Consider the following 26,463-nt stretch of genomic DNA (forward strand, 5'->3'; position numbering starts at 1 on the left):
AGCCTATATGCTATGCAAGTAGAACTCTCAACGAGCATGAGTTAAATTATTCAACGATTGAAAAAGAATTATTAGCAATCGTTTGGGCCACTAAATACTTTAGGTCCTATCTCTTTGGTCGACAATTTCAAATCCTTAGTGATCACAGACCACTCGTCTGGTTAAATAATATGAAAGAACCTAACATGAAATTACAAAGGTGGAAGATCAAGCTAAATGAGTTTGATTTCCAAATTAAATACGTCCCAGGAAAAGAAAATTATGTGGCAGATGCTCTGTCCAGAATTCAATTAAACGAAAACTTCTTAGGCGAAGATACAATTAGCACAAGAGCAACAATACATAGTGCTCAAGAAGACAACAGTAACCATTTACAAATCACAGAAAGACCACTTAATTATTATAATCGACAAATAGAATTTGAAAAAGGAACCGAGAACGAAACAAAAGTTACGAATTACTTTCACAAAACCAACATAAAAATTACGTACAAAGACATGACTAATACGCATGCCAAAGAATTAATAAAAGAATACTTATGCACAAAGAAAAGTGTGCTATACTTCCACAACGAAGCAGATTTTCCAATTTTTCAAGAAGCCTACTTAGAAATAATAAGTCCGAATAATTCAACAAAGGCAATGAAAACTAGTACAAAATTAATAGACCTTCAAACATACGCAGAATTCAAAGAATTAATATTAAAAAAGCACAAAGAATTATTACATCCAGGAATTGAAAAAACTATCAATTGGTTCAAAGAAACCCACTATTTCCCAGATTATCAAAATCTAATTCAAAATCTAATAAATGAATGTGAGATTTGCAACATCGCAAAAACAGAACACAGAGATACAAAATTAACTTTCGAAATAACTCCGGAAATCGCTAATATCCGAGAAAAATATGTAATGGATTTTTACATAGTAGGAGATAAACAATTTTTATCTTGCATTGATATCTATTCAAAATTTGCATCATTAATAGAAATAAAAAGTAGAGACTGGCTAGAAACCAAACGAGCTATATTACAAGTGTTCAACCAAATGGGTAAACCCATCGAAATAAAGGCAGACAAAGACTCAGCTTTTATGTGCACAGCTTTACAATTATGGCTAAAATCAGAAGCAGTAAATATTAATATAACCACTAGTAAAAACGGTATATCCGACGTAGAACGATTTCATAAGACAGTTAACGAAAAACTAAGAATCATTAACAGCGACTCAGACGTCGAAAATAAACTTACAAAATTTGAAACTATACTCTACACGTACAATCATAAAACAAAGCACAAAACGACTAACAGAACACCAGCGGACATATTCATATATGCAGGTACACCAGAGTATGACACTCAAGCTAATAAAGAAAAACTAATAAATAACCTCAACAAAAACCGAAGAAACTTTTAACAATTTAATTGAACAAAGTAAAGAATTCAATAACCTTATACAAATCGAATACCTAGTAGAAAAATTAAACAGAGAAATAAACGGCTTAAAAATAGCCAAACGCAGCAAAAGAGGTTTAGTTAACATAGTAGGAACAGCATATAAATACTTATTTGGAACATTAGATCAAGAAGACAAAGCAGAAATTGAACAAAAAATAAGCAACTTAGCAGAAAACAGCGTTCAGGTTAACGAATTAAATTACATAATAGAAGCTATAAACAAAGGAATAGAAATCATGAACGAACTAGATCAAGAGAAACAAAAAGGAAAGAAATTAGATATCCTTATATTTAACTTACAACACTTTACAGAATATATAGAAGACATTGAGATGGGAATGCAGCTCACAAGATTAGGAATTTTTAACCCAAAATTACTAAAACATGACTATTTGTTGCATGTTAATTCTGAGAAATTGTTGAATACAAAAACTTCCACTTGGTTTAAATCAGATACAAACGAAATACTGATAATATCCCATATTCCTCGAGAAATAATAAAAAGCCCGGTATTCGAAATAATTCCATACCCGGATGAAAATAATAATATTTTGACAGAAATAGCTCATGAAAAATATTTTACCCAAGATAAAAAAGTTTATAGCAGAGAAACAAAAAAATTAATTAATAATGAATGTTTAACAGGAATTTTAAACCAAATAACATCAGAATGTAGTTATACTAAAATTTTGCAAAATTTTCAAATCAACTACATAGAACCAAATATAATTTTAACTTGGAATTTACCAAAAACTATATTAAACCATAATTGTATAAATAACGAAATAACAATAGAAGGAAACAATATAATAAAAATCTTTAATTGTTCATTGCAAATTAATGAAATTTCAATTTCAAACAATATGTTAGATTATACTCAAAGCATTTACGTAAGCAATGATGTTATAAAATTAGAACCACTTTCGTTTGTACAAACGAAACAAATTATAAATGCACATACAAAATTTAACAATGTATTCCAGATAATTACAATAACCATATTTGTAATCATATTAATAAGTTTAACACTGTATTTGACATATAAGTTCAAAAGCATACCTAAGAAATTAATTATAAAATATAAAAAACCCAAAGTAGAAGAAACACCTACAATAATAGGAGATATACCAATTGTAAAAGAAGAAAATGTTACACTATATCCAAACTTAAACACCTGAGGACAGGCACTTTTCTAATGGTTGGGGGAGTGACATATCCATAGTCGCACCCACCCTTTAACATATCTTAGCACATAAGCATAAGCACAATTATAAACATTTCTAATATTGTAAACAAAGAGCCTGGTGATAACATCGACATTGGTCAAGATCAAACTGTCCCCCTTTGGTAGACATAAACAATTCACCCTAAATATCACGCCACTGTCAATGTTCCCATCAGAGTACTATCCCACGCATAATTGCTGACGCAGCTCAAACTTCACTCAATTTTGACTCAAACTCTCTCAAAGCGAAGTTTGCTAAGCGACCGCAACAGTTAGATAAATCAGTTCATATTCGGGAAGCAAATCTGAATGTACTCAACAAAAGTAGCCGTTAAGTGAAAATAATAAATTGAAATATATTTTTTTATAGTAACCTAACGTGTAAAACTTAATTATATATATATATATATATATATATATGTGTGTGTGTAGCTATATACAGAGAGAGATATGTATGTTTATATAGACATTTAAAGCCTCTATATATTGTTATTTTGCAAGCTGCATAACCAACTTGTTTACCTTGACCAAAAAGTATGCAACGAAATTTTACTTTTACGTTCTTGACATGCAAATTTATAAGCTCTGAAACTTTATGCTGGCTATGAAAAGTGACAGTAAAAGTTGTTGATTTTCTGATAGACTCGATAGCAAATAGACGTTGTTAGGCAAATAGCTTGAGTGCTTATATATATATATATATATATATATATAAAGAGGTGCAAAAATAGAAAAAGAAACAGTGGTCTATCGTTGCAGTTCTTGTTTCTGCCAAGAGCACTTCTTGCAACTGCTGCAACTCAACTGAAAGCTGAGCTAAGTTACTCTGAAGTGTTCTACAAAGCATGGTCGCTGACAGCGGGCGGAACACTTAAACGCAAAAGTTTATCTAACAAAGTGCTTGTTACTCAGTCTCAACCGCTTCTTCAGGATCCCATTGCAAATCCAGGCCAATCAGCGTTTTCTTTGCCTAACTCAATCGCTAGGCTTACAGTGAGTTACATTTATTGCATTCACAATTCACACATCGATTCGCTCTTTCTCTCTCTTTCTTACATGCTCTTTCTCTTTCTAGAACTCACTCCTTGCTCAGCAAACAAATGCTGTTTGTTTATGGCTAACACCAAAGTTTGTTCGCCTTTGTCCACTTCATCATGACCAAAATGTATTCGGGCGTAAATGGATTTTCGGTTCATAACCACATTCACAGGCACTTGCACACATATATGCACAGACACACGTTCACACACACGCACACAACTATACACTTGTACACGGAGATACACTTCAGCGTTCGTTGATATCCCAAAGCGTTTACCACATCCGGCTTAATAAAACAAGTTATAATATTCCAGAACCTATGACCGAGAAGAAAATACCCTGTAGCCCATTATAAGGCAGGCAAAACGGCGGTAATTTTACCGACATTTGACAGAGGGAGTAGCTAGTTGACAATAATTCTCGAAAGCTTCTGAAACATGTCAAAACCAATGGCAAACAATATATTGATTGACGTATAGGTCAGAAATGCGATAAAAAGGCGATACATAAAAAGGCGTGATATCTTCGGACAAAGCCCAGCCTTATAATATGCGTATCTATCTCAGTGTAGAGTATCATAAAAAGCAGTTCGACCTTTTACATCAGAAATAATACATTCTTTTATAGTGTGTGTGGTTAAGTGCTGTCATGTGTCGCCTGCCAATTCACCCATATCCAACCGGATGTATATGTTTGCCATCAAATTGATGTTACAATTTTGATATGGCTGAGAGCATTGCGTAAATACCTGAACGCCTCTAAGGCATATAAAATCCAAATTGAATAATTGGCATATCTGTTGTTATATACGTTTTCTCTGTTTGGGGGTTTCAATGCATGCTCTTTTATTGATTATATATATGCAAAATTTACAGTCGTTTCGCGGTTATTTTATTTCCAGTAGAATATTTCTGTTTATATGTCAATCTCAATTTGTTAGCTGGCAGCAAACTTATTTGGCAGCCTTTGCGAATACATTAATTTTAATTAATATTTAAGTTACTGACATTGCATATTTAAAATGCAGACATTGGTAATTGACATGCAAATTCAATAGGAGTTCAATAGGCGTAAATTAACAATATGCAATATTAAATAGTTGAAAATAAATCAACATTAATATCCAATATTACATATCTATCTGAACATCAGCTTCTAGTATACACAGTAGGATACATTTTATCAAGGGGTAAATAATAGTTAACATGTTCTGAAAATGCCAGGCACAAGTACCTTCATAAATAAGCAGAACTGTCAAGGGATAAAAGCACTACAAGTAAGCAATCAATTTGGGCTTGAACAAATTTAGCCAACTACGTGACTTACAAGAGAGCCCGTAAAATACAGAGAAATGTCCTCTTATGCACTGGAGAGCATTTGATTTTTAACTTTTCAATATTCCTTTTAATGTGACGCATTTCAATACATTTGGTATTCGGTTAAGCCATGTTTCTATTTCATGTCTGAATTTATAAGCCATTAAATCGCAAAAAAAATAATTATTTTTATATGGTATCAAAAGTCCGTCAGTGTTTCTGTCTATTATTTCTAAAGCATTTTGCACAACTTCTCTCGTTTATCGATGGCTTGCCAATTATTGTCTTGTCAACTTCGGGCTAATACATCAATTAGCTCCTATATCAAGAATTAATAAGTTAAAAATGACGTTTCTAACTACATTTCCTGATTGCTGAGATTGTACCTTTATAAAAAAGAACTGTTATTTAGCTTAGAATAGAATTAATCGTAGGCAATCCCATGACAAATATTTCTTATTTCTATTGCTTTTAAATATAGTCAAAGCCGTTTATGCTCTGTTTTTAATATTTAAAAACAGTCTAGGACCACAAACATTTCGAAATTCTCCAACAGTCATTTGAATTGGCTTTTGGCCCTGGACAAAATAGGTTTCTACTTAGTTAAGCATAACTTGAATAATCAAACATTAACATTCTCAGCTTGTAAATTACTTCCAGATCACTTAACCGCCGTTTGGTGCGACGAATAAGCATCACATTTTTTTCTGACATCCATTTACATTAACTTAAAAGTCGCTGCCTAGCTGCCCATTATAAGAAGCGCATAGAATGCGCTAAAATGAGCTGCTAATTGGAAATTAACCTTCTTCTGCTCTCCCGTGGAGATGTTAAATCCTATTAGAAATTATGGCGAATTCTATTTAAGGCAGCACGCAAACTTGAATCCCACGTCAATGCCTTATATATTTATATGCTTCGACACGCGCATTAGGCAGTTGAGAGTACGAATCTTTTCAATGAACTCGTGCACTGCGTAATAAAAGTCTTAAGAAAAAGTTCGTGAAATATACAGGCAAAATAAAATGCGGACTCCGAAAGCCTTGGCCCAGCAAATTGAGGCAAAGTTTAGAGGCTGCATTAAGTAAGTTTTTTTTATTTTTTTCAACAAGCGTAGGTCTGCCGTAAAACCCGCCAATTAAAGGTCATTTAAGTTTTGTAAGCAGGCACAGGCAGTCAGTCTGAAGGCAGTAGGGAATTGATGAAAAGCTGTTTGCTTTATGCGGCGTATGAGCAACGTTGCCTGGCAAATTTTGACACTTTGCCAATGGCAAAGTTAGGTGAGCTTTAAGAGAAAATATTCACAATGCTGCCGCACTGAAATATGCTGAAGTTTACGCGTGGCAGCTATTAAGGAGCAGCTGGGCCTCGATGGAGTCAAATGTCATGCGGGCGTATGTGTAAGGTTTATTGGCAGGACAACTCAATTGCCGCTAAATTAAATGAAAAATGTATTAAAAATGCAATTAAAGCAACAATTCTAGACGAAATAATAAACAATAAAACTATAAATAAAAGAAAAACAAAAAAAACCATATGGTTCTGTAGGCGAACAAATAATTGCTAAGAAATTGCTTTATGTTCACATCTTTGCGCATTCTTGGCAAACAAAACTATTTGTACACGTATATATAAAGAAAATGCTATTAAGCTAAGGTCTTATATAACAGACAAACACATACAGATACACACAGCTAGAAAGGCGTGGCATTTTTTACTCTGTTTGCCAATTTGATGTAATGAAAGTTTATTTAATGCACAGGGCCATAAACATGCCCAGCCGATGCTCCACAAACAATATAAAAGCCAGTCGAACTAGTAAAAGGGCTGAACGATGGATGTGGGCTCATAAGGGGGGAGATGGTTTTGCGTTTTGCTCTCTGATCTCTCTAACCTTTTGGTTTCCGTGTAAGTCAACATATTACACGCAGAATTGGCAGGAAATTTTTTTTCTCTCTTTTTTCTGCAATAACGATACGCATATAAATGAAAGATATTTCATTATGTATGTGTATGTGAGTGTATGTTTGCGTGTGCATATGTATGTATATGCGTCGACCCATTTAGTAACCCGCGGCGCTGTGCACATTTTCTACGAATTGCAAATGAAAATTGGTTTTACTGCAAATAAATGACACTATAGATGCCCTGTAAAATTACAAAAAATTTTAATGTAAAACACAGGCTATTTTGTATTAACTTATTGTTTATTAAAAACAACATGTTTTACAATTATAAGCTAACCTGTCACATTCTCTTATAAGTAGAAAGGATATAGATATATCTGACGATGGCTGTAATCTTTGGCTATAGTTTTTGGTGTTTTATGCACAACATAACTCATAACTGTACCCAAATTAATTTAGAAACTCAATTAAATTGAGCATTCCAAAGGATTATCATAATTTCAATTAAATAAACTTCAACACAAGTAAGCTTAACCTAACATAACCCATAAAGCATATAAAAAATACTTTAGGGTCAAAGCAGATTTTTTCTTAATTAAATTTTGCATTGTTCGTTTTTGGCTAAGAACAAAAGAGTCAAAGTCAGCATTAAAATAAAACAACAGCTCGGTGAAATGAGAAGACAAAAAACAAAAAAACAAAAAATAAATAAACGAAATCTCACGAAATTGGAGCTTGCAAAGGAAAATTCGTAGCATGTTATTGTCTGACGCAAACGGATATAAGTTGGGTTGTCAGCATATTCGAAATTGAAATTGAATGCGAGCGCAGAAGCCACGGGGCATGCAACATTTGCGGTTGGTTAAACCAACGGAGAAAAACCTTGCATACTTTCTCTCTGCTGATTCAGTTAAACACAAGCCAAACCACACAATACAAGGCGACATGGCCGAGTAAGATTTCCATTGAGCTGAACATACTTTGTTTGGATACGGTTTGCGTCATATGTGAAAGATTTAAGCTTAAGATAACACTAAAGCTGGCAAACAACTAGAACGGTCTTAAAGCTTCAACGATTAACTTAACTTAACTAAATGTAATTTAATTACTCTCTAAATGTCTTGACTAACTGATTGGTGATCAACGCAAGGCCCAAAGCGTAAGAGCTAGAAAGCAGACATTTTTACTACAGTTACCGAATTTGAAGGAGCGGCATGCCAAGGCAGGGTTTCGGAAAATTAATTATTCCTTGGATTAAATGGTGATTTGGTTCAAATATTTGATTCACATTCAAATTGAACTCATTCAAATTCGTCTTTCACACTATTACCACAAATCTGAATCTGAATCTTTGGGTTTTTAAAATCCCTACATAAGAATGATGGAAATTCTATCAGGAACGGTTGAAAATTGCCGGAAAGGGGAGCTGAAAAAAAGATATATCTCAAATTGTATGTACAAAACTTGTCATGGGCAAGGCGGAGGAATAGTCGTCTCCAAAAACTTTAGAGAATTCCGTACGAGAAAATTAGAATGGCATTAGAAAAATATGACAATGAAACAGATGAAACAACATAAATTTGTGTTTTGCTTAATTACCCAGTACAGTGTAGCTGACTTGCAACAATTATGGCAGAACATTAATAAGAAACTCAATAAACGACTAGCAACGGTCGTTGGCAATTTAAGGACCTCAATTTATTTAGCCTGCCAGATGCTAACGCAAATGGCACGTAAAATGACTGCGTTAACGGTAATGGTCGCACAACATACACAATCACACAATCTTACACAACACATATACATAACAGTTACAGTTATAAGCCCACATACACAGACACAAATACACGTACACAGTGACAAATATGCAATTTTTATAAGTCACACGGCAAAAAGTATGCTATGCCCTTTGAGGCCAACCTGACAGAAACCAAACAACAAATTCCAAAGCGCCACCACAAACACATACACAAACAGCGTCCAAGGTCACATGACTTGAGCGGACTTATGCCTGCTTTTGTGTGACGCTGCAGTTGATACGCCTGCCTAAGGCCTTTGCTTAGAGTTGGGCAACACAAATACGCGTCAGGACGCGTCAGGACGTGTCAGGTGCACTCAAAGTCACGATGCTTTTGCGATATGCATTGCATGACGGCTGAGAAATTGCTTATGGCAGTGGAGATGGAATCGCTAACACATAATTAAACACACACACACACACATACACACACACTCAAGCAGCTCAAGCCGCTCAAGAATTGCGCATTTAAGTGAACAGGCAACAGCAAGTGTGGCAAGTGTTTGTGCGTCATCAACCATGCAATTCGAGCTCGGGCGGAGCATAGTAGCACAATGGCTAAACTTACGCTAATCTTCTCCGCCGAACCAGATGCGGCGCCACGATGCTGCGGTGTAACCGGCTTAGACATGACCAAGTTAAATTCACAACGCAATTTTCGAACACGAACCAAACGGTTAACACACAAACGTTTTCGATTTTGCGAGTATCAGGCGCACAGACGCACTTGGCACAGTATTCGCAAATGGGCACACTTTTGCAGTTGGTTCTCTGGTTGTAGCTTCTCTTGCTAGCAGCTTATTTTGTATTTCGATTTCAACGTTTCGAGCGTTCGACGACGACTGCTGCTGCTGTTGCCGCCTGGTCTTATCAGAGCTGCGTAGATGCGATGTTGCCGCCGGAAATGGCACGAAGCGACGACGCAGACACGAAGCCTCAAAACGATGGCGACGAAGCGGCTAGCAAAACAAAATGCCGAGAAGTGTTATTGTAATGGTAGTTATCGTTATAGTGGTGGGTTTGCGACTGTGCGTGCGTGTGTATGTGTGTGTGTGTGAGTGAGTGTAGTGGTAATGGCGTTGCGTCCCTTGTGCCTGAGCAAGATGTTGCGACGCAAAAAAAAAAGCATTAAATTTTTCTGTGCGGGGGCGTCAGAATGTTGCCGTAGGGCACTCAGTTGGGCAGGTGTTGGGCTATGCCAAGTTGCCAGATTGTAAATGGAATTTCTTAGTTCAAAATTTTAAAAGAAATGCACTAGAAAAATACAACACACACGTTCTTAATGGTTATAAGTATGTCTTGTGGACACAAATTGCCAAACGCAAATTGCCAAACACAAAAAATAAGTCATTTTTTTAAATACTGTCGTTTATAATCACAGTTAAATAATTGGAATATATAAACTAAAGAAACTTCTCGGTGAATATAAAAAGCTGAGCGATAAGAAAATTCAGCGGAATTTAGTACAAAAACGCTGCTTCTAAAACGTATATTCATTTAATCCATTACAATTCAATTTGCGCTTCAGTATCATCAATTTTCATTTTCCATTGCTTTTAGTTTAGCTGTCTGGCAACGCTGTGCCACCCACGCGAAATGCCAGAGCACAGTGCAAAATTTCGTTGCCTACTTGTGAGCGCCCAGTTTTCTGCACCCTCGTTTTGTCTTTTAATGTATGCATGTGTGTGTGTGTGTGTGAACTTGTGGCGGTTTTTTACAAAATATTCCTTTTGTTTTAGGTTTCGCGCTTAGATGCATTGTTTTTGCCGACTCTTCCTGGCGACTGCCGCTATTGTTATTTTTCTTGTGCGTTCTAAGCGTCTTTTTGTTTTGATGCGCTAATTTGCCAGCTCGCAGAAAACAAAATGCGCGACTGCCATTGCCATTCGTTTATCCAGCTAGAAGCTAAGACCAACCTTATGCCACTTCCCCCAAAAATCATATAAAATATGCGCATTTAGAATTTACGTGGCGTAGGTCAAGCCGGCAAATGGCAGCTCCTAACCCAAATTGCTGCCTGTCACATCAGACAACAATGCCCGTCGAATTCAAGAGTGCATTTCGCTAAAAATGCATAGGAAAAAAAATAAAACTGAACAACTCTTATCATATGAAATTTATATATATAGAAAGGAAAAAACAGCACAAGATAAAGGAACAATGCTCGGCATTAATCATGATGTTGATAATGATGAACTGAATACGAATGTGAGCGTGAATGTGAATGCTGCTCACGTTCAACTACGAATATCACGGTTGTCAATGAGCATGGCCATAAGTCTGATGAGTTTTTTTTGCCCACTGACACAGCACAAAAATTCGTTGTCAACGCTGAAAAATTCAAGGCTGAATAAAAAATGCGACACACTCGGGTTGTGTAATACAAAAATTCAAATTACGACAGAAAACTTTAATATGGCTTAGGCAGGAAAACTTTGCCTGAATGGAATTTAGAACAATGCAGATTAACGTGGCCTATACGATATTTCGGCTATTGAAATTAACTTAAGGCAAATGGAAAATTCATATGGTCCTTGGATAAACTCAAGTTTGCTGGAATTTGACACGAGTGAAAACACGATCTACTTTTTTCTTGTTGCCCGACAAACATGCATTCAATTTGGCAACCAAAGGACACAGCGCATGCAGCATCTTTAAGGCACCGTGGTTGTAAACTCCCGCGCGGCATACGCTACGTTAAATAAATGTTGCCTTTCTCTAACTGAAGATAATAATATGGAAGTGATTTTTACATTTAAGCAGTTGAATATGCTTGAATCTGGCAATTAGGGATCATTGTCCTAGTTAGGGATCATTGTCCTACCCTCACCCACAAATTCCAAATTCCTTACCCAAAATTCGAGCTGAATAACGATACCCGGGAGTTTTAATTGGAGATGATCAAATTTATAGTGTTATTGTTACAGCCCATGCTTTTATTCGAATTCTGTTGTATAGTTATACCAATTATAATTGGAGGTTTTGGTAATTGACTTGTATATCTTATACTAGATAGATAGATACAATTTATTGTCAATTAAATCCACAACTTTTCGATATTTTCTCTATCAGATTTTACTATCACACTTGAGTCAATCAACCGAGGCGCAATCACAATCTCATTTAACTTAACCTGTTTATATTTGTTGTTGATTGTTTGGCTTAGCACTTCTGTATTATCTAGCACTTATTTTTATAGCTATTCAAAAAGTACAGATAATGCCACGCCCCCGTTGACTCAGCTGGCTGCCTTTGGCAAGTGGCTTACGGGCTTTCAATTGTCTTTCGGCTTTTGCGCCTGAAAGTATGCTCAGCACAGCACTTGGAAACTTTTTGTCATTGTTGCTTTGACTTATTGTCACGCCCCCAACACGCCCCACAGCCAACGCTTAAGTAACGCGTCTTTTCTATGTATTTTGTTTTCCAGCCTGTGCATATAAGTTGCCTTCTTCTCGTTGTTTTTATTGTAGTTCTGGTTGTTTATTTGCTTTGCGCACCTGCCTAGGTAATTGTAGCTGACATTGTTGCTGTTTCTTTTGTTGCTGTTAATGTATTGTTAACGTTTGTGCAGCGACTGTTGTTGTGGTTGAGCTTTCACTTTTATATACCCTGTGGAGTTTAAATGGGGTATAACAAAGTTGTCCAATTGTAAGGCGTTTGAAATATATAGTAAATTCTTGATCCGTCTGCCTGTCTACTTTAATAAATGCCTCGAAATCAAAAGCTACGACAGCTAAAACGAACTTCATATAGTATATAGTATAGTATATAGTATATAGGTGTTTCTCCCACTTTCTAACAAAAAGATTTCTGATTATTGGCGTTTCATTATTTAAAAATTATTTTAAAATTTGTATAAGGATCAGACTTTACCGAAATTAATCGTGAACGTGTATGTAGAGAAGAAGCTAGAATGATTGTATATCATAGTCGCATTGTGCGTAATTACACACCCTTAGCTACCCACTGCTACAAACCAATTTCGTTTTTTTCTCTAATTAAATTCAAATTAGACATAACATTTGCGCTTTAGCTGTTATCCGTTTGTATTTTCCATAGCTCATATAAATGTTGTGTGATTAATTGAAAACAAAAAAAAACGCGGCGTATGCGCAATGAGCTGTTTAATCCTCTAACTCATTCACACATTTTTATATGATTTAAATTCTGTCAGAAACATAAGCTTAACGCCAACCTATCCAGAAAAAAAACATTTACCATGACATTATTAATAACGAAAATTATATATGTCGAGATATATTCAATTCTAAAAACAAGGCTAAACAAATATTGCGAGACGGAATAATGCAGATTGCACATTATGTCAATAAATAAATTATGTACTATAGAAGAATTGATTAACGGTAATCGAATAACGGTACAAACATGTAAACACATAACGTTTAGTCGTTATTTTTTTTCTTGAATGATTTATCTGAGCTTATTTTTAATCATGGCAAAAGTTGCTCGTGGCTCTTCTTAAGTACCTTAAGTAAAATAGTGATATAAATTTACTCAAAATACCAGTCTAGATACACAACCTCCAATTCCTATCAAAAATAACGGCGGACACTTTAAAACTGAGACGCTCGATATGTTGGGCGAAAATTGAATGCGTTTTAAACGTGAGCCCGGGACAAATTCAAGTGCTTGGCTTTCAAAGCGGTATTACTTATAAACAAACACACAAATTCTCATACACACACTGAAGCACACAGACAAAGCACACAGCACAAGAAAAGAGGACACTTTAAGCCCCAATGGCAATACAAACACACGTGCCAGGACAACGAAGGATATCAGCAAAAAGAGCAGCAACATTCAAGTACAAACTCTGGCACTTTGCTCAAAATATTTTCGGCAGGCCATCAAGTTACGAGCCTTGCGTATCGCCCCACCTCTCTCTCTCCCTCCCACTCTCTTTCTCTCTCCCTCTCTCCTTGTCTCTGAGTCCTTTTGGTCCACTGCCAAATTCATTGGCACGATGAATTCACGCGATGTTTACGCACGCATTTATTTATGTTGCACTTTATTAGCTTTTTATCGTTCATTTATTTTGCTTTCTGTTTTTTGTTTTTTTTTTTTTCGTTCTCTGTTCTTTGTTTTGCTTGCGTGCCGCACTTTTGCCTTTATTTGCGTAGCTATTTCTGATAAGACAAATATGCCAGTCCGATAAAGACATTCACGTCGTTCCATTCTAAGAGAGGAAGCCCCGTTCGTATAAATCTGAGCTGTGCTAATGCTCCTTGATTGATACATTATACTTTATCAATATACAGCTTCTCGCTCGACGATTGCTGAGTTTTGTTTATTATTTAATTCAGAAGTCTTAACCGATGGAAATATTCAATTAAATTACTTTCCAGATTGTTTTTGTTTTCTATTATGATCTGAAGCTTGTAACTGATAAAATATCTAATATCTATATCTGAAAATATTTAATTTTGATAATTATATCCAAAAGCTCTTATAACTGTTACCTTAAACATTTTAAGGATCACAGTTTGATTTCCTTTTTAAATGATACGCTTTATGCATTTTATACACTTGCCTGTCCTTGAAAAAAAAAAAAACACCACTCTCTTTACATACGAAATTTATAAGCTACCCTCGTCTATCTAAATATTACACACACCATTTGGCGTTCAATTAAATATTCGAATGCAACAAAACAAATGAACTGCTCGGTCATTGGCCAACTATGTGTTTTTCTGTGTATACGTTTCTGTGCTGTGTTGCTTCACCCGCTTAATTAATTCTGCGGCTTTGTACGTAAATAGTTATATACATATGTGCAGCGATGTAACTATTTATTACCCAGTTTTTCATTCAATTGATGTCACTGCAGAAGCGTCTGAGTCTGATAAAGACGCATTCGCTTTGCACAATTACCAAGCCAATTTGGCGAGCTTCTTAATTTGAAAGATTTATTTATAGCTCGAACGCTAAAGGCGTACATCGACACAAACAGAGAGCATTATCAAGATCTCAGGCTTTCGAATAGCTATAGATAAAGTGGTCACTGCCCACAGAGCTATGACCGTTTCGCCAAAATTAAAACGCTATGGCATAATTGAGAAACAAAGGGTCAATTAAATAGACAACAACGTTCCATTAAATTGTTAATAGCACTCACATCATCATTAACAACACCAACAACGACAAAAAGCGGTGAATTCCTGCATTTCTGTCGGGTCCTTGGTCTTTATACATTTAATACGCCTCACTAATTGTTGTTGTAATAAATCGCAAGCAAATGCAAGCATAATATATATACATCTATATTTGTTTGTTTGGGAAACTATTCATTTTCAGAGAAAAGTTGACAGAGCATACCAAAGTCAGGGCAGAGAGCCAAGCACGTCTGCGAGTGTCTAAATTCGTAATGCCTGGCCACCTACGCCCATTGCGTCTAATCAAATAAATGTTGATATCGTGAATATATATATGTGTGTGGGTATGTGGGTATATATGTTTATAGCATTTTTATCGAAAGGGGATAGCAAAAGTTTACACTTGCCGTTCATGCTTTCGCAAGCCTACATTTGGTATGCAGTAACGGACTTTTGTGGTAATAGTTTGGGGACTGGTCCAAGAAATGAATTCACAGCTCGTGTTTAATTAATTGCACATTAAATCCAATTGCATGGCAAACAATCATGCAGGTAAGCCTAAAGAACAACTTGATCGAAAAGCAAAAACAATTTGTTATATCTCACGCATTTTGGTCACTTGATACCGATTACCTCGTAAATGGTTTTCAAAACTCTCACCCGCTCCACCAGACTTTCGGCCCGGCGCGCAAACGATGCGCGTTTGTCAGCGGCAATCGCGGACATGACTTGTTCTTGGATACGGATGCACTTGGGTTTCGTGGGGCTCGATTGGTCTTATATTATTTAACTGAATGCACAGCCGGCGTAAGAGCAGCTGCAAAGAGACAAGAAGAAAGCCGCCATTTACCAATTTATCACATTTAATAATATTATTAATTGTTATCTAAATCATATGATCGATGGTATTCATAAGACTTTTATTAAGTACAAACAATATCACAAGGTTGTAAAAGTCACGCACACACACGGAAGCACATTGTCTAATGTTTAATATGTATACAAATGTTAATAGTTGTTGCCAAAAATCAAAACAATGTAAAAACACAACATATTGGCAAGCGGATGTCGACACAGCTGCAGGTACCGAAAATTTTGAAAAATATTTACAAAAATAATTTCATATTTGGCCACTGACAGCCAACAAGGTCAGTCGCGAAAGGCAAATAAGAACGACACACATATAAGTATTAAAATATGCGCACACATTAATTTTCGAAATGCAAAATATGCAAAGGGCGTAATAAAAATAATGCACTAAAATTACCGTTAAGCGAAGCACACACGAACACACAACTACATATGGGTAAAGTCAAGTCAGCTGCCTATCTCTGCATAAAAACGTAGACGATAGTTATCAATAACTGGCATTAAATGTTTGCGTAAATTGCTAATTCTGATTAAAAACTCCGTTGCCGATCGCATGCGCTTCGCACTAAGACGTTCTGCTAAAGAATACCGCCGTAGAACTGATGGCACTTTGCGGTTGTTTCCACTTTTGTAGACCACGCGAGCATAAGGCACTCAAAGAGCTATGGCAAAGAGCGCATGGAACTGAATCGTCTGCAAAGAGCAGCAGCAAAAAAAAAATGTATCAATAGATATGTATTTGATGTAGAATTTTATTTTTAAATATGCGCTTTTTGCACTCTTTATTGTTCGCCTTTTCGTGAATTGATTTATGGATTGAAATGCAAACAAGCAACAGGTAGCTTTGACGCAGTTGCCCGACCAATGAGCTTCAGTTCACGGTGCCTTCGCGTCCACTTACCAAATTTAAGTGCAGCAAATCACACATTTGCATATAAATGTGTACTTAATTATGCTAATATTACAGATAAATTGCGGAAAAGTAATGTGGTAAATAAAAAGTTGGCGTTTTTTTTTTTTGAAAACTGATGTTGATTTACAACACTCACGATGTCTATTGCCCGACCTCCACAATTTCGTTTAAACTGTTAATAACGAGTATTTGGTAATGTACAAAAAATTTTGACTGTTAGCCAACACTCATATCTGCACCGCTGTAATCGACCGACCACCACAATATATCGTCCGAGCAAATGTTGTGAGAAGTACTTTGAAGACAGTTAAATTGTATTTAAAATTGTTATAAAGCTTTGGCAAAAACGGCATCGAATTGACGAACAAAAATGGCAACTCGCGGCGGTCCAATGGTCGCGGGAACCGATGGCAATGACTTCGAGTTTAGACAGAAAGTGGCAAACACATATCAAATTAGGTTAATAACACTTTCTAAATCTCCACAAAATTATCTAATTACTTGCAAGTAGCTACGCCTGCACTGCCAAAAGGTCATGCCATCGCAATCGACTGCAATCAAGTTGCAACTCCTGCTACAGAAGGTGCACGAGCCAGACAAACAGTCAGTCAGCCAGCCAGCCAGCCAGTGCCAGCAGAGTGGGTGGGCAAAGTGCCAGCTAGACACTCAGCATGTGTGCCTGTTTACAATAGCAACAACAACATTGTCATTGTTTGTGTACATATTTTGGATAGCTTAAGGCCGAGGGCTACCAAGCAGAAGGAAACCCAACTAACAAGTCAAACTACTACAACTGCAAGATACATTTTCTTCTATTTGCAGCTTGTTGAACAAATCGCGTCTGAAGTACTGCATTTTCTTTCATGCCCTGCTGTTCTTTGTCATGCTGGCCAAGCTAACGTCTGACATATTGGATCGCTTGGATATATTTGTGCTAGAAATCGAAGAGTTGGAGGTGCCGCAGCCACTGTGGTGGGAATACGTTTGGGCTGCCTCGCTGCTCACATCGTTTCTGGGCCTTTCAGCGGCACGTGGCAACAAGGTCCGCGATATGCAAAAGTATATGATTGCCATTTTGATAATGGCTGTGCTCCCGCTGCTCTACTGTTTCGCCTATTACTTTTCCGACGTTTGGGAGTTTTTGACCATGGACAAAGCCTTGGAGCTGGACGAAACGGACATTTTCGTATGGCGCGTAAGTCAAATGTAAAATGAAAAAAAAAAACGAATCAAATTAACAATTTGTTGCTTCTGTTTCAGGGATTTCCCTATGGTGTATTTTGGTATGCCTTTTGTTTCGTGGGCTTTCAGATTCATGGGTTCACACTTTACTTTGCGTACAATCTAGTCAAGGCCTGGAAGGCGCGATCATCCACACGTAAATTTCAGTAAATCAATAGAGTCGTGAAAATACTACTAAATACTCGCCAAATTAGTGAAACGTCAAAGCAAGATGCTGTAGGGCTAGTTGTAAATAATTTGAAAAAAAAAAAACTTAAAACTATCTCTCTAGTGCACAAAAGCAAAACAGAAATAATAATAAATCACACATTTTAAATAATCAGACATAATATTTTCAGAAAGAATAAATTACCAACGTTATAGTTATTGTTAAAGTTAAAACGTTCAAGCGTTACATACTACATTAAAAAAAAAGTAAATCTATAAACAATTATCCATATACATACGATACACATGCAACCTTATAAAGTCGAGTCGACAACAAAGCAACTGAAGCCACCAAATTTCCCAAGTCAATAAGGAAACAAAACGATAATAACAAGATGTAAACTTAATATTCTCTTTTGTGGTCTACTTACATTTCGACGTGCCTCGTGTTTGTTAGAAACGGCTAATATACTTATTAAATACTTATTAATGTATGTCTATATTGATACATATATGATGAATGAGTACATTTGAAACTATTAGTTTTAAAACAATTTTCAAATGGTTTTTATTGCGTTTTGTTTTTCATTATTTTAACTACATAATTTGAAATGCACAATCATTCAATATATTTGTGTGTTTGTGGATAAATTTTTTGTAAACTGCCCAAAATATTTTACGATTACAGTTATTTATTTAATTGAAATTTTGAGTGTTTAAGCAAAGTTCAAGTTTTGATCATACAACATTTTTATAAGATAAAATGTGAAACATTTATAAAAAGTTTCACCAATTACAAACTGGTTTTTGAATGGTCATTTACTATCAGAATTTATAAGTAGTTTTTTAAAAATCGATCAATAAAAATAAAATATGTTTGTTCTTCTGAGTGGGTTAAAAAATAACTAAAAACCTTATTTAAATGGTGGGCCCAGCAAATAATCTTTAAACGTAATGATAGACGGAGAGAGCAAGAAAAATTGGTAATATGTATAAAAATATAGGAGAAGTTCAAGGGCATCATGTGTATGGAGTCTCGCACTATAAATTAAAATGTTATTCACTTTAAGTATGCAACACAACATTTTAAAATGTACATTCAATGCAGCACTCTTTTGCATGCTAAGAGAGAACATAAGAGAACATGCAACATTGTTGCCTTTATATATCAAAGAGCAGATAAATCAAATTGGTCTTATCTCTTAAGGAACGCCAGCTGTAAACGGCGTAGAATGCATACCATAATGCACACATAAGCATCCCCCAATTTTCACCATTTTCACCAGCTGACTTTGGGCCTAACATTCAATGCGGCTGACCAACAACGTTGCGCCCAGTTAGTGACCATTTGTGCAGCGTGCCGTGAAGAGGGCCGCCAAAGGGCAACAGCGTCGCAACGCTGCACTTTTAAAGTTGCGCAATTCCACCAGCTGAGAGAAGAGAGCCACGAAGAGAGTGTTTAGCGCGTGAGAGCACGGCTGCTGTCATACAGCATCAGCAACTACCGTCTCAGTTAGCTCACAGCTCATTTTGACAATGCCTGTGGGAGGAGCAGACGCAAAATTTGTTCGACACTCATATTTTGGCAAAAATAAACAAGTGAATTTCTGAAAACAAAAAAAAATAAATAAAAATTAATAGTAAAATTTGGAATATTTGTTTTGGTAATACGTGAAATTGAAGTACAAGGATGCGCGGCGAGGAGACCTACAGACGCACCACACGCGAAAAGATTGTGCTACGTGGCAATACAGCCATACGCACCGTGGACTCCACATCCACCTATTTGCCTATGATGGGCGCAGGGTAAGTAAGGTAGCAGCAGCAATAGGCATACATTTTTCTATGAAGCGCCTTTTGTAGGCGTGCCAGGCCCCTTCAACGTGCCTTGACTGGTAAAAGCCAAGTGCATATTTTTTCCCTCAATGCGTATCGATTTTTATCTCGCTCAGCTGATTTGTCTATAAGTATATATATACTAAATAAAAATGTCCTTCGTTTGATGGATTTGCAACAGAGCTCATGTTAAATATTAGACAAGACACTCCAGGCCGTATATACTATTTATAATTTACATATATACAAAATAATTGTTTATGATATGCTAAGGTTTAGTTTGCAATTCAAGCCGCATGCAAGCGCGCCATTAAAGCCGGCAAAAATAAACGCCTAATTATTAAGAATGTATTGTAATACATTAAAATACGAGTGTGTGCGTATATATATATGTGTGTTCACTTATGTATATACCTTAGCTGGTAGCAGAAATCGATGGCATCTTTTGCTTGAGTTTGAGTCAACTTGGGTTAGCGTGCATTGACCACTGGACTCAGGTGTAGGCACTAAATGAGCAACAACAACTCAAAGCAATACTTCCTTTAACCTCATTTCACATTCACACATACAAAAAATACCCAGAAACTACCCGCCATGCAAATAATGAGCTCGCTTTCTGTTGTGGACGCGTCCGTCGTCCAGTTATGTGGTCAGTTGGCGGACAACCCTTGAGTCGCTAGGTAGATGCCGACTCGCGACGCGTTGCACTACATCGTATTGTTTCCGAATAATCCGTCAAGCTTTAGTACATATTGAGTAAATTTCAGTGTGTTTTTAAATTGTACGTGAATATTGCCAAGTCTTTGTTGCTGCAGCCGGCAACAATGTTTAACACGAATGCACAAAACTGGTTTGGCATGGGCCAATCAGTTGCTGGACCTCCTCCAACTGGCGGAAACGTTGCTCAACAAACGTTGCTGAACAACAACAATGGTACACAATCGTTTATGCGTCAACGTACGCTGACCAGCTCCAATCCAGCGCTGGAACGCACCGCTTTAGCAGTGCGTCCGCAATCTCCGCCCAATGTTCAGGTGGAATATGAAGTGGCCGTGCCCTTTATGTCTGGCTATAGACACACGCCATATCATTCGCTATGGGATCTGCATCAGTGGTAATTATGCGCAAAAAAAAGTGGCCATGCCCCTTATGTCGTTCATTTTGGGATCTGCAAAAAATGTGTATTATATCGCAGGCCTTATCTTTCAAATCAAAGAGACCTTTAACATTAACAATTCGATCCATTTGAAGTTTATTTGAAAAACACACTCGTTTATTTAAGCACATAACATTTTAATACAAGTTAAAAACAAATTATAAGAGAAGTGCATGCTAACCAACAAGTTGGAATATTTACTTAATTATTTAGTGTTCATAGTTCACGAAATTTGCCATCTATTAAAATTTAGAGTAATTTGAGTACACGTTAAATTTTCATAAGAAATTGTTTCGGTATAAGACGTAAGTCTCCCAGTCCTTAGCCTACTATCAGACGATTTCCGACCACTTGACGTTTTTGCTAGTCATAATTGTTATTAGTTGATATTTGCATAAATTGACGGCTCTTTGGGTCTGCTTTCTGGGTAACTAAAAATTAACATAAACACCTTTTTCAGTGACATGCATTTGCACGGACAAGCTTTTTAAAACAAAGAATAGGGAAAGAGAGACAGAGAGGGGGGAACTGACTGAGCTATCCATTCATCTAGATTCCTGTTTTTGTCAGTTATTTTCCTCGACAGCCTTGTGCCAGTTTGCCCATCAATCAAGCGTGCTATTTATATGGTTTTATACACAGTTTCTAAGCGCGCCATAGATATAGGGCCAGAGTCAATAAATATATAGACCAAATAGGCGGATCAGACGTTTTAATGACTCTGCAAGCGCAAAAGTTGGCCCAGTTAGCCGCTAATCACACAAATCTCTGGCTCCGAAACGTGGGTGCCTGTTAGCTACCATATCAGAAACATTAACCCAATTGTTTATGTGCGCGCAATGAGACCACATCCGGTCTGTGGCTGCCCAAGAAATATGGCCGACTGCGGCCAACTTAATTAACTAAGACGAAAAACGTAATAGAAAATACTGTAGCATACTTTTGAGCGTGTGGGCATTTTTTGATAAAGGCAGCATTCAAACTAAACGGCAATTGCACTATTATAGCAAAATATTCATGTAAATGAATTACCGTTAATCACGATGACGCATGTGAATGTTAACAATAACAATAGTCGCCGGCACGTCAATAACCTGGGCGGTATTTCAGCGCCCAAGTTTATTGAACCCACAACTGTTTTGCATATGTATGTATGGGTATGACAGGTGCGCGCATTAGCCACACGAACTTTGGCTTTCTAGAAATACATGACATGCACTATCTGTGCATGTGTTTGTGCCCACTTAAATGTTGTGGAACTAGACAAACATTGGCCAGACTAGAAACGGCGCACGCAAGGGACTTGTCGCCAGCTGATAAGCCTGGCAAATTGACCTTTGCTGGGCTTTGGGCCAAGTTGAATGTGCAGGGCCAATGGCAAGCAGCATTAATCATGGCCCAATGTTTCTTATCATTTTTGCAGCTCATCGACGCCACCCGCAAGCTTATCGCATATGGCGCGCATGATGGACTCATTAATCTTGGATTCGCTGTCACCGTTTGCCTTCACCAAAATCACCACCACCAGCCGGCCCACGCGTAATAGCAATGCGGTGAAGAAGCCGCCGGCAGAAATCGTGCATCCACATCAGCATCCACAGGCCGCCCCCGTAAATCCACATCGGCCCGTCAACAATCTAGGACCCAATGCACCCAATGGCTTGGGCATTGGCGGTGCGCTGCCGTTGCGCAATAAGCAGCGGTTGCCCACACAAGGTTTGTGCCTCAAATGTTTATTTGATCGCTCACCCAACAATTAAACGCAGTCTACGATACAGAGGTAGCCCCGCAGCCACGTACCAGCCAGACTGCAATGCCGTTTCCCTCACAGCAACAGCAGGACAGTCGCTGGGTGTCCTCGTTGCGGCGACGCGATCCCGAGCTGCAGCCAACGCTCCCCTCCATTAGCAGCAATTTGAATAGCAACAGTCTGAGCCAGAGCCATCATGGCAGCGCTGGCAATGTGGGCATAGCAGCGAGCAGCACGGCCAGCAATGCCGGGGTCGGTTTGCGTTTGAGTCGCCCAGGCAGAGCTTCCGCGCTGACAGCAGCTGTGCGCAAGAGTCGGTCCGTGGAACGTTTGCGGGCCCGCAAACTGAGTACCAATACACAGCTGACACTGAAACAAAGGGCGGTAAAAAAGAATTCTTTGGATGAGAACTCGAATTCGGATGATCAGGATGCGACCACATCGCTGGAGGATAATTCGCATACACAATCTACCACGCACAATACACCAAGATGTTCGCCCAAGACAAAAGTCAAGCATTTCTCACCGTTGGGCTATGAGGGACACCTCGTTGATACGCTGGAGAAGGACATACTGCAACGGCATCCATGCATCAAATGGACCGAGGTAGCTGGTCTCAATGAGGCTAAGACCATATTACAGGTAATATTATTGTAACCATGAATCATTTTCAGTTTATTTTGCATTGTTTTACTCTAGGAAGCTGTGGTGCTGCCCAATATAATGCCCGAATTCTTTAAGGGCATACGTCGTCCGTGGCGCGGAGTGCTTATGGTGGGTCCACCAGGCACGGGCAAAACCTTGTTGGCTAAGGCCGTGGCCACTGAATGCGGCACAACATTCTTCAATGTTTCCTCATCCACGCTTACATCCAAATACCGCGGAGAGAGCGAGAAGCTGGTGCGTCTGCTCTTTGAGATGGCGCGCTTCTATGCCCCTAGCACCATATTTATTGATGAAATCGACGCTCTGTGCGCCTCACGCGGCAGCGACTCCGAGCACGAGGCTAGCCGGCGTTTCAAGGCGGAGTTGCTTATCCAAATGGATGGCCTTAATGCTAGCTTGCAGGATGACAAGGTCATCATGGTGCTGGCAGCCACAAATCATCCCTGGGACATTGACGAGGCTTTTCGACGGCGCTTCGAGAAACGCATCTATATACCGCTGCCCAATGGTGCGTGGCCTAAACTTACCTCATCCAGACATATTCTAATGTGATTTTCATTTAACAGAGGAAACACGTGCAGCACTGCTAAAGCTCTGCCTTAAGGATGTATCGCTGTCGTCTGATCTCAATACGAGCATGATTGGTGATGAGTTGCAAGGATATTCCGGCTCGGACATAAGCAATGTTTGCCGCGATGCCTCCATGATGGCAATGCGTCGCCTCATCTCTGGCCGCACGCCGCAACAAATCAAGCAAATACGCCGCGAGGATGTGGACCAGCCCATCACACTACAGGATTTTCAGGATGCTCAGCAGCGCACCAAAAAATCCGTTTCGGCTGACGATGTGGCACGTTTCGAGAAATGGATGGAGGAGTACGGGTCCTGCTAGTTATACGAACTATGTGCTAGCGCAGCACAAAATCTATAAAATCCCCGTATATTTACACCCATACGTATGTGTACTTCCAATACGCAAACTTTTTTTAATTCTTGTAAAAACAATACATATATGTATCGATATATAATTATAAAAAATGTTTCCTGTGTTTAATTGCTCAAGAGCACACACGCTTCACATTTTGCTCTACACACAGATATACACACACAACGGTATTTTTTAATACACATTTATTCGACAGAATCCTACTGTAGGCTTATAGCAACAAATTGTATTTTGTAATCAACATATTTAGAACGGAAAATGTAATAAATTAATCAACACCCAGCGGTCTTTTTTTGTATATGTTATAGATCTAGGCCCGTAGCTTATCAATAGTATTCTTGTAATCCTGTTCAATGAGCACATACTCCTCCTGCAGCTGTTCCATGCGCTGTTTCGTATTGGGCAAACGTGCGCGCAGCATTTCTGTGTCCATTTTATAGCGTTCCATCTTTTGTAGATCTTTTATCTGTTTATAGTAAACGGCGTTGAGGCGCTTCTTAACTTCTAGACGGTACACTTTATACTCCTTTTCGTCATGCACGTTGGTGTAGTAGAGCCGCAGCAATTCATAAATTTTTCGCACCTGACGCGGGTTAAGCTTCAATGCCTCACGTGCCTCCCGTACCATTTCCTTATTGAAACCCTTTTTGATTTCGTCGCGTGCAAAGCTTTTAAGCTCCAAACACAAACGTGCATCCACAAAATTTCGCAATCTCTGAAAGTCCTCTGATGGATCCTCAACGGTTATGTCTACCACATTTTTCTGGCTCTGGTAGAACTTGTAGATTGTTTCCACTAGTTGGGTGGCCAGACCCAGTTTCTGGAATGGTGGCAAAATTAGCATTTGGCTGATGCGCGGCCGCTTGTTTTGCGGATAGGCGTAATATTCATAAACGGTTGTGTAGCCAGCAGTTGCATACTGGTACTGTCCATCCTTATTCTTGTATTTCTCATAGCTACAATAAACTAGTCTTAAAAGAGGCATAATATATATATAAAAATCTACTTACCAGATGAAGTAACACCACTGGGCGTCGTCGGTGTCTATATAGGAGGCAGCGTCGACAAACCACAATATAAACGTTTGCAGACGCGCAAAGAACTTTAAAAATGATGACATCTTATAGTCGCACTGATATATCTCAAAGAGCCGCTCACTGCCATCATCAGCAGTCCGAGTGTACTCGCTGAGCTTCTCGCCAAATGGCTGGAACTTGTCAGCCTTGTCCAGCGTTTTGAGAAATTCATCTAGGTTAATGAAATAGCAGCCGTCTGGCAGGCTTTGCGCAATGGTGGCCACCACATCATCGGCTTTAATTTCACCACCAGAGATTTCATTGACACGCTTCTCGTACTCAATGCCCAGATAGATGTGCAGCGGACCGGCCGTGTACAGGACGCGCACGTGTAAGCCCTGATACCCAAATATGGTCTCCGACTCACCAAATATTTGGTGCGCCATGGCGGGATGAAATATAATGGCATCATTGTTGATGTCCGCCTTGTCGCGTACTGCAAGTAAGCAGACGAAAGTTAATACCATAATTGAAGACCGACATAACAGTTGCACTTACTCAGCTTGAACTCGACCGTATCGAGTGCGTCTAGCACCAGATCCTGATATTCCTGTATTTGTGCCATTTTGGTGCTTGTCTTTCGGCTGCCCCTCGAATTGGCGCGCAAAATGTGATTGTAGTTGTAGCGTTGAAACAGCAAACGCTTGCGACACTGTGCAAGGAGTTAATTACGAATAGCGCAACGTAGTTTCTTGGCATAAAAACAATTTACACACGCTTTTCATAAAACAATCGACTAATTTAGTGTATTTTAGCGAATTTTTTCGCGGCTTAACAAAGGCTAAATCGCAAGTGTTGTGCAGTGTAGCTAAAATGCAGCACCAGGGATGCACAACTTACCGTACGTTTGCGCGATTTGCTTTTTTTGCTCTTTTTTCGTCGCAGCCGTGTTCTTTTACCAGTTGTCATTCTATAAACCCAAATTGCAAATTTTGTACTTTTTAGATGTTTAACAAATTTTTTTAATCAATCTAGTTTTGATGTTAGTTTCAATTTGAAAATGCA

At 38.1% G+C, this 26,463-nt stretch overlaps 4 protein-coding genes across 14 annotated transcripts in view; 2 read left to right on the forward strand and 2 right to left on the reverse strand.

The window, feature by feature from the left end:
• The window catches only part of LOC6630511 (exocyst complex component 4), a 34,305-nt gene extending 15,619 nt beyond the window's left edge, over positions 1 to 18,686 (reverse strand). Inside the window, exons 1-2 of one of the 6 annotated variants that reach the window (XM_002053419.4) lie at positions 18,460 to 18,686; positions 15,490 to 15,673 (exon numbers count right to left, since the gene is read on the reverse strand). In XM_002053419.4, coding sequence (XP_002053455.2) covers positions 15,490 to 15,582 — 93 coding nt within the window. In that variant the 5' untranslated portion in view covers positions 15,583 to 15,673; positions 18,460 to 18,686. Of the gene's footprint in view, positions 1 to 9,311; positions 9,580 to 15,489; positions 15,674 to 16,123; positions 16,346 to 18,459 lie in introns of those variants that run through there. The other 5 variants (XM_070206761.1, XM_070206762.1, XM_070206764.1 and 2 more) reach the window with 5 other exon arrangements.
• jagn (jagunal) lies at positions 16,697 to 18,582 on the forward strand. 2 transcript variants are annotated; one of them, XM_070206771.1, is made up of 3 exons: positions 16,697 to 16,716; positions 17,462 to 17,834; positions 17,900 to 18,582. In XM_070206771.1, the coding sequence occupies exons 1-3, from the start codon at positions 16,712 to 16,714 to the stop codon at positions 18,029 to 18,031; spliced, it is 510 nt and encodes a 169-aa protein (XP_070062872.1). In that variant the 5' UTR covers positions 16,697 to 16,711; the 3' UTR covers positions 18,032 to 18,582. The 2 variants fall into 2 exon arrangements, with proteins under 2 accessions (XP_070062872.1, XP_002053453.1); XM_002053417.4 differs by lacking the exon at positions 16,697 to 16,716 and adding an exon at positions 16,881 to 17,098.
• An 895-nt stretch (positions 18,687 to 19,581) lies between the features above and the next one.
• On the forward strand, positions 19,582 to 24,664 carry kat-60L1 (katanin p60-like 1). Of its 5 annotated transcripts, none has more exons than XM_032434497.2 (5): positions 19,582 to 19,834; positions 22,444 to 22,736; positions 22,787 to 23,412; positions 23,470 to 23,944; positions 24,003 to 24,664. In XM_032434497.2, the coding sequence occupies exons 1-5, from the start codon at positions 19,719 to 19,721 to the stop codon at positions 24,326 to 24,328; spliced, it is 1,836 nt and encodes a 611-aa protein (XP_032290388.1). In that variant the 5' UTR covers positions 19,582 to 19,718; the 3' UTR covers positions 24,329 to 24,664. The 5 variants fall into 5 exon arrangements, with proteins under 5 accessions (XP_032290388.1, XP_002053452.1, XP_032290385.1 ...); XM_002053416.4 differs by having other exon boundaries at positions 22,799 to 23,412; XM_032434494.2 differs by lacking the exon at positions 19,582 to 19,834 and adding an exon at positions 20,506 to 20,978.
• On the reverse strand, positions 24,549 to 26,445 carry Hat1 (histone acetyltransferase 1). Its single transcript, XM_002053415.4, has 4 exons — positions 26,299 to 26,445; positions 25,957 to 26,110; positions 25,393 to 25,894; positions 24,549 to 25,338 (listed from the first exon to the last, which is right to left on the reverse strand). Exons 1-4 carry the CDS (start codon positions 26,365 to 26,367, stop codon positions 24,693 to 24,695), a joined length of 1,371 nt encoding a protein of 456 aa, XP_002053451.2. The 5' UTR covers positions 26,368 to 26,445; the 3' UTR covers positions 24,549 to 24,692.
• Positions 26,446 to 26,463: the final 18 nt, after the last annotated feature.

The sequence above is a fragment of the Drosophila virilis genome, chromosome 2, assembly GCF_030788295.1.
Source record: "Drosophila virilis strain 15010-1051.87 chromosome 2, Dvir_AGI_RSII-ME, whole genome shotgun sequence".
NCBI classification, from domain to species: Eukaryota; Metazoa; Arthropoda; class Insecta; order Diptera; family Drosophilidae; genus Drosophila; species Drosophila virilis.

Coding starts and splice junctions, on each gene's coding strand:
- Hat1 (XM_002053415.4), bottom strand. CDS start 26,367: ATGACAACTGGTAAAAGAACACGGCTGCGACGAAAAAAGAGCAAAAAA. Junction 26,111..26,298: donor GCAAATCGCGCAAACGTACG/GTAAGTTGTGCA, acceptor CTCCTTGCACAG/TGTCGCAAGCGTTTGCTGTT. Junction 25,895..25,956: donor TACGGTCGAGTTCAAGCTGA/GTAAGTGCAACT, acceptor GCTTACTTGCAG/TACGCGACAAGGCGGACATC.
- jagn (XM_002053417.4), top strand. CDS start 17,010: ATGGCAACTCGCGGCGGTCCAATGGTCGCGGGAACCGATGGCAATGAC. Junction 17,099..17,461: donor GCAAACACATATCAAATTAG/GTTAATAACACT, acceptor TTCTATTTGCAG/CTTGTTGAACAAATCGCGTC. Junction 17,835..17,899: donor CGGACATTTTCGTATGGCGC/GTAAGTCAAATG, acceptor CTTCTGTTTCAG/GGATTTCCCTATGGTGTATT.
- kat-60L1 (XM_032434494.2), top strand. CDS start 20,689: ATGTTTAACACGAATGCACAAAACTGGTTTGGCATGGGCCAATCAGTT. Junction 20,979..22,443: donor CTATGGGATCTGCATCAGTG/GTAATTATGCGC, acceptor TCATTTTTGCAG/CTCATCGACGCCACCCGCAA. Junction 22,737..22,786: donor GCAGCGGTTGCCCACACAAG/GTTTGTGCCTCA, acceptor AATTAAACGCAG/TCTACGATACAGAGGTAGCC.